The sequence below is a fragment of the Palaemon carinicauda genome, chromosome 19 (assembly GCF_036898095.1).
Source record: "Palaemon carinicauda isolate YSFRI2023 chromosome 19, ASM3689809v2, whole genome shotgun sequence".
NCBI lineage: Eukaryota > Metazoa > Arthropoda > Malacostraca > Decapoda > Palaemonidae > Palaemon > Palaemon carinicauda.
Window position 1 is genome coordinate 22,610,069 of NC_090743.1, and position 7,500 is coordinate 22,617,568.

At 36.6% G+C, this 7,500-nt stretch overlaps 1 protein-coding gene across 4 annotated transcripts in view; it reads left to right on the forward strand.

Moving 5' to 3' along the window:
- The first annotated feature begins 298 nt into the window (after positions 1-298).
- The window catches only part of Su(z)12 (Polycomb protein Su(z)12), a 134,140-nt gene continuing 126,938 nt past the window's right edge, over positions 299-7,500 (forward strand). For 2 of the 4 annotated variants that reach the window (XM_068393291.1, XM_068393293.1), the window contains exons 1-2: positions 299-528; positions 4,555-4,601. In XM_068393291.1, coding sequence (XP_068249392.1) covers positions 438-528; positions 4,555-4,601 — 138 coding nt within the window. In that variant the 5' untranslated portion in view covers positions 299-437. The remainder of the gene's footprint in view (positions 529-4,554; positions 4,602-7,500) is intronic. The other 2 variants (XM_068393290.1, XM_068393292.1) reach the window with 1 other exon arrangement.

Sequence of the window (7,500 nt, forward strand, 5' to 3'; positions counted from 1 at the left end):
ATGGATTTTAGTATTATATGAACATAATTATGATATATTTGATATATTTAAATTTATATTCAAGAAATATAGATACATTGAGATCTGATTTTCATATACTGTACTATACGATAGTGGAGCCTCATGGATTTTATAAGGTGTCTGTGTTCTTATAGTATGAAAATGAATGGATGTTAGTATTATATGAACATAATTATGATATATTTGACATATTTAAATTTATATTCAAGAAATATAGAACCATTGAGATCTGATTTTCATATCGACGAAAGACTCACAATCAAAATTCCCAGATCTAATCGTGTCGAGTGGAATCAAGAGAGTTTAGCAGTTCCTGGATTGAGCGGTAAACAAAGCCCAAAAATCCCGACTAAATTTTTCAACATAAATTAACACCTGTTTTCTTTCAATGTGAAATACTATCAAGACCGTTTACGATGCCCCAAAAAAAGAAAGATGGGATGGGGCTCGACAAACCCGTCACTGAGGTTCAGGCCGATCATGAACTGTTTCTACAAGCCTTTGAAAGTAAGTTCATAGCTGGTGTTGGGGTACTTAACCTTAGTAACTCTCCGAGTTCAGATTTCTTGGAAAATTAGGAAAATGGAAAATGTCATGGGGCGCTATCATGTTAATAATCAATAAACAATCTGGTGGTAGTTTAACCTATTTATTGTTGGACAGGCTAGCCTAAGTATTTATGTAAATGTCAACATACAAGCTTCATTTATTGAAGCCTTACCCTATTTAAGCTAAATTATTATATTGTGGTGGCATATATCGTATTACTGCTCATGTATATCACTTTGGTGTTGTTATTTACATAATCATATTCTTATCTAGACTCCTATGCTCCTTTTTTGTGTAAATGTAGTTAAAAGTTGATTTCTTGTTATTTAAGCCTAAGAAAGATTTTGAATTTTTGGAGCCTTTATATATCAGCAGCCAGTTCTTCCAGCGTGCATAAAATAAGGACACCAACTAACCTAAACTTAACCCCCGTAACCTATACTACAAGCCGTGTCCTTACCTACTTGCCTAACGGGGGTTGCTAACGTCCCCTTGCGACCCCCCCCCCTTACACTGTCATATTCTTAGTCAGCCGTCATCATATATACAAGTGGCCGCTATCATACATACACCCATAACCTATACTACAAGCCATGTCTTTACCTAACGAGGACCGTATTCTTAGTCAGCTGTCGTCATACATACAGGTGGCCCCTTTCATACATACATCCCAAATGTTTTCAATTTACCATATGTAACTTTTTTTCCTGAAAATTATGTGGGTAATAGGCCTAGCTTAATCATAGAAATGGTGTATTGAAGGGTTTTTGGAGTAATATGAGATTATAGGCAAAATCATAAAGGAGGGATCTTATAGGTAGTTTGATTTCAAGTGCTAAACCCCTTGGTAATTGAGAAGAACCCAGCATCCTAGGTTAGGATATGTTTATGTGGCCAAGTTAGGTTGCATCGCCGTATTTTACTCCTTTGATGTTTTCCTTTGCCCAAAAACTTAAATTCCCGCTTGTCCTCCATTCACCTTGTTCTCCATGATGTCCGTTTCTGAAACTATTAATTTCCCATAGAAATGAAGGTTAGATTCTGTAGCCTTTGTATATCAGCGGCTAGTTCCTCCCATGTGAATAAAAAATGGACGCCAACTAACCTAAACTTCGCCAAACTTGACCTACAAGCTGTGTGCTTACCTACTTACCTAACCAGGGGTGCTAACGCTCCCCTGCGACCCCTCTTACACTGTCATATTCTTAGTCAGTCGTCGTCATACGTACAGGTGGCCGCTATCACACGTACACCCAGTGCTTTTTTTTTTTTTTTTTTTTTTTGAAACAGACAGACAAAATTATGTAGATAAATGTTATTTCAATGTCCCAATCCTTTAAATTTACTAAGAGAATAAGTGTAAACTGTAATCTAGCCTAACTACATGCTAACTTGGAGAGGTTATTGGAAAATGTCTCCCTTTATTCTATCTTAGCTGACCTTAAGGTACCATTAATGTGTTTTCTAGGTCTCCTCTGATGTTTAGGATTGGAATGGTTTAATCTCATATTTACGATGGAAGTGAATACAGGACTTTTCAAGATGTATGACAATAATATTTGATATTATCAGAATAACCTGTCTTGCTAAAGGTGTTGCCCACTGTCTGCAACAATCCTCTTCCTCTTATATAAAATAAGTGATTTTAGGCACAGTTTTATATTGAATTGTTGGTAAATATTAACACTAACACCATCTGTATATACAGCAATGCATGTATTCATATCATCTTGAGGCTCCTCATACCAAATCTCATTCACATATATAACTTTTTACAAATGAACAGCTTATTTTTCACTTACCATTAGTAATAGGACCTGGCTGCCATTTACGCTTTGGGATGCATTTTCATGCGTACCGAGCCATATTTCATCAGGGAAACAAACAGGAATACGACCTAACCTAAGGTTCCTCACTTAATCCAAGTAAGGATGCTGTGTCCTTACTTTAACCTAATACTAGTACTGCACCGGGGTAATTGTTTTATCTTATTATTTGGAGGCGTGAATTTGGTGTTTTCCACTACAGTTTGATGGTCTCTCTTGTGTTACAGTTAGTGATTGATGAAAAGGACTGTTTTCCATGACTAAATTTTTCTTTTCTAGAATAAAAGTGCCTTTGTAGTCGGAAACAGTAGGAACGTCACCATTTCTTGGTCTTTAAATACGTTTTTAGTGGCATCCAAACAAGATAATTTTCACTTAACATTCAGTAGCCTAACTATCACAGCTGAACACAATACGATTTATATTTGCACAACAAAATTCCAGTAGCTTGGTGTTTGAAACAAGTAGAAATAAATTTATTAATTGTAATCAGGACCTGGAATTATCCTACAGAATCAGGAGCATGTTATTTATTTAGGTTATTTTGCAAAACCTGTTATGCTATATCTTAATACATACAACACAACAACATTCTCCAAAACAATTTTAACATCATCTAGGATACAGGTTAAAGGTTCTGTGTGGTTTGTGTATGTAGCCTTTTGGAATCACGAGTTCCAAGTATCACTGTATCCTAATTTATTTGAGGGCTGACTTATGGTTTCATTATGTAATTCAGACATGAATATTAATGACAGTCTTTTGTTCTAAATAGTCAAATGTTAAATTTGTATATTTGAGGGGACAAATATACAGTAGTATACTTGTAGTATGCAAAGCTACAAAATAGGTTGTACTCCATGGCAAAGTATATACTTGATTGTTAGTTTGCTGCTCACTTCAGTAAGATTTTGAATCCAGATTTGTGCAGTGTAATTGAAAATAGAATTAACATATGCTTTTGTTTTTATCCTTTCATCTATTGGTAAAAATGTCTTGTGTTTCCCTTGCTTCAAATCATTTTTGTATTAATAAACAAGCATTTAATATTGTAAACATTATAATATTGCTAAATTTTACAGGATGGACTAAACTAACAGCTTTTTTTACAAGATATTTATGTCAATATTTATAGGCCCCCGCTCCTCTTTGCATACAAAGGCGAGCTGTTGATCTTAATATGTTAGTCTTCAGAAGTAGCTGTGAAGGCCTTTGGATAATGCCACATTAAATAACTATTTTTATTGATGAAATATCATTGGAAGGAGAAAGAATTAATGATGTAGAATCATTCAAGTATTTAGGAACTATGATCTCCAATACAGGGACTTTAGAATTAGGGTTTAGTGAAAGATTGGAAAAAGCAAATCAGACCATGGTTAGGTTAAGTAAAATTTTGAAATCAAATCGCCTAAAATTTCATATAAAAATCAGACTATATATCAATTTAGTGAGATTGATATTACTCTATGGACGTGGTCATGGTATGACACTGGAACAATCTCCAGTAGATTTAGTAGATTTGAGAATAAAGCCCTCAGAAGGATATTAGGAGTTAAATGGCAGGACAGGATTAGAAATGAGACTATAAGAGAGATTACTCGAGTACCATAAGTGGATGAGATCCTGATGGTTTGGGCATGCTCTTCACACTCCCCAAGAGAGATTAGTTCACCAAACGTTTAACTGGGCTCCACAAGGCACTAGAGGAATTGGAAGACTCAGGCCTACATGGTTTAGGACTATAAAGCATGAAGTAGATGTTGAATGGAGAAGTATTGATTAAGAGCTCAAGACAGAGAGGACTGGCGAAATCTAACCGAGGTCCTTTGCGTCAATAGGTGTAGGAGGAGATGATGATTATTATTTATAGTACGTTGTTTGCAGCTTGATAGGCTAAAAAAAACTTAGTTGAATTATATGAGTATTTGCTTGGATAACATTGGGAAAAGTCAGGTACATTAAAGGTAATAAGGATGCATTATAGATGTATACAACGTGGTATAAGAGTGCATACTGCAAGTTAAAAATCAGCTTGAAATTTCTTTTGTATAGAGGGCAGTCATTTAATGATAAATGTTTTTTACTTCTTAAAGCTTTTTGAAACTTTAAATGAGGAATATATTTAAAAACTAACTTTTTGTCATTTTTATTTCAGAACCCACACAAATCTACAGATATCTACGATCAAGAAATATACTTAGTGTAAGTATAATATCTCTCTCTCTCTCTCTCTCTCCTCTCTCTCCTCTCTCTCTCTCTCTCTCTCTCTCTCTCTCTCTCTCTCTCTCTCTCTCTCTCTCTCACTCACTCACTCAATTGAAAAGATACAACACCACTCAATATGGCAATTTCTTTTACATAGAAAATATCAATTACATAAGATAGACTTCCAGTAGAAGTAGTAAACAGTAACATTGTTAACGAGTTCAAGAATAAGTTAGATGAGATCCTAAGAACTCTCTAAATGCTTAGAATGAATTGCTCTACCCAAGAGCAAATGGAGTCTCTGTGGATGGACTAAAAAGTCATTGAGACATCCAAAATCCTTGTAACTCTCTCTCTCTCCTCTCTCTCTCTCTCTCTCTCCTCTGCTCTCTCTCTCTCTCTCTCTCTCTCTCTCTCTCTCTCTCTCTCTCCTCTCTCTCACTCTCTCTCTCTCTCTCTCTCTCTCTCTCCTCTCTCTCTCTCTCTCTCTCTCTCTCTCTCTCTCTCTCTCTCTCTTTTGAAAAGATACAACACCACTCTTTGTAGTAATTTCTTTTACATAGAATAGACTTCCAACTGAAGTAGTAAACGGTAACATTGTAAACAAGTTCAAGAATAAGTTAGACAAGATCATAAAAACTAAATGTTTAAAATGAATCTCTCTACTGAAGAGCAAATGGAGTCTATGCTGATGGACTAAAAAGTCATTCTCTCTCTCTCTCTCTCTCTCTCTCTCTCTCTCTCTCTCTCTCTCTCTTAAAAAGATACACCGCCACTCAATGTGGTAATTCTTTACTTAGAAAATAGCAAGTGCATGGAAGAGACTTCCAGCAGATACAGTAAACAGTAACACAGTAAATGAGTTTAAGCATATGTTAGACAAGATCATAAGAAAAAACTAAATGCTTAAAATGAATCCCTCTACACAATGGAGTCCCTGCGGATGGACTGAAAAGTCTTTGAGACATACAAAACACTCTCTCTCTCTCTCTCTCTCTCTCTCTCTCTCTCTTTAGTTAAACTATATCATAAGAACTCTAAATGCTTAATGTTTATACATATAATGTACGTATGTTTATTGGAATCATATAAGATATGTGTATGTACACTGGATATATACAAATATGCATGTGCATGTATATATATATATATATATATACACACAGTGAAACCTCTACATACGAATTTAATCCGTTCCAGAACCAACTTCGGATGTAGAAAATGTTCGGATGTCGAAACGAATTTTCCCATAAGAATACATTGAAATAGGATTAATCCGTGGTTGAGCCCAAAAACATATGGTAACTTCTTAATAAACTACATCACATAATTTCCCATGAGAATAATGAACACTAAATTAGATAATAGACATGTAAATAAGAAGAATAGACATGTAAATAAGAAGAATTAGCAAAAAATGATAAATAAGAAACGGGTTTTTTAGCGTCACTTTACCTTAGAAACTCCAGCGCAGGTGTTGTTAGTCTTGCTACGCAGAGAGGAGACAGACGGGCGGCGAGGAGGTAGAGAGGTTAACTACGATAAACGTACACTACCGTAACTTATTCTAACTTACACTAAGTGAACTTTAACATAACTTAGCTTATTTTTTTTATTTTTATATTTTATATTTTTTTTTTACATTTTCTTTTTTTCTTTTTGATGATTACGTAATTTTAATCACTTTCACTCTCTACACTTAAAATTGACTGAATTTCTTTCGCTTCACTCTTTTCCGTTTTCTTTGTTTCACTTTCTTCCGCTTCACTCTTTGCCGTTTTCTTCGAATCACTTACATCCTCTTCATCACGAGTTCGCTTCGCAGTTTTTTTAAAGAAATTATCGATAGATAATTGCTTGGTACGGCTTTTCAGAATGTTTCGAAAGTGAGTTAGGCAAACATCATCGAATTGAGAAACTACACGACAAACCTGCAATTTCTTTGGATGGTATTTGTCGATGAAGTCGACCACGTCTTGATATTTTCCTAACACTTCTTTTATATGCGCCGAACCTAACACATGTTCTACCTCCTCGCTCCCTTCCTTGTCATCACTCATGTGCTCCGACATAGCATGGAGTTCCTTGAGCTCATCCGTGGTAAGTTCGTCGTGATGTTCGGCGACGAGTTCCGTAACGTCATCTGCGTCGACCTCCAGACCCATGGACGTACCAAGGGAGACGATTTCCTCTACGGCTTCCGCTGCACCAACCACGGGATCAGGTTCGGGGTCAAAACCCTCAAAATCTTGGGGAGAAACTGAATCAGGCCACAGCTTCTTCCAGGCAGAATTGAGGGTCCGTCGAGTTAATCCCACCCAAGCCTGATCTATGATCTTCAAGCAGTGCACGATGTTGAAGTGGCCCCTCCAAAATTCACGCAAAGTTAAGTTGGTGCTTTGCGTGACATTAAAGCACTGCTTAAATAAGTGCTTGGTGTACAGCTTCTTAAAATTAGAGATGACTTGCTGGTCCATGGACTGGAGGATAGAGGTGGTATTCGGTGGAAGATACAGCATCTTTATGAACTTGAATTCATCGAAGATATCATCTTCAAGTCCGGGGGGGTGAGCGGGTGCATTGTCAAGGCATAGCAGGCACTTTAAAGGTAATTTCTGTTCATGAAGATACTTCTTCACGGAAGGGCCGAAAACTTGGTTAACCCATTGCACAAAGAATTGCCTAGTGACCCAGGCCTTCGAGTTGGATCGCCAGAAAACATGAAGCTGATCCTTATCGACGTTGTGTGCTTTAAAGGCCCTAGGGTTCCCTGAATGGTAAACCAGTAAGGGCTTGACTTTAAAGTCCCCGCTAGTGTTGGCACATAGGGCAAACGTCAACCAATCCTTCATTGGCTTATGCCCAGGCAATTTCTTCTCTTCGGCACTGATGTAGG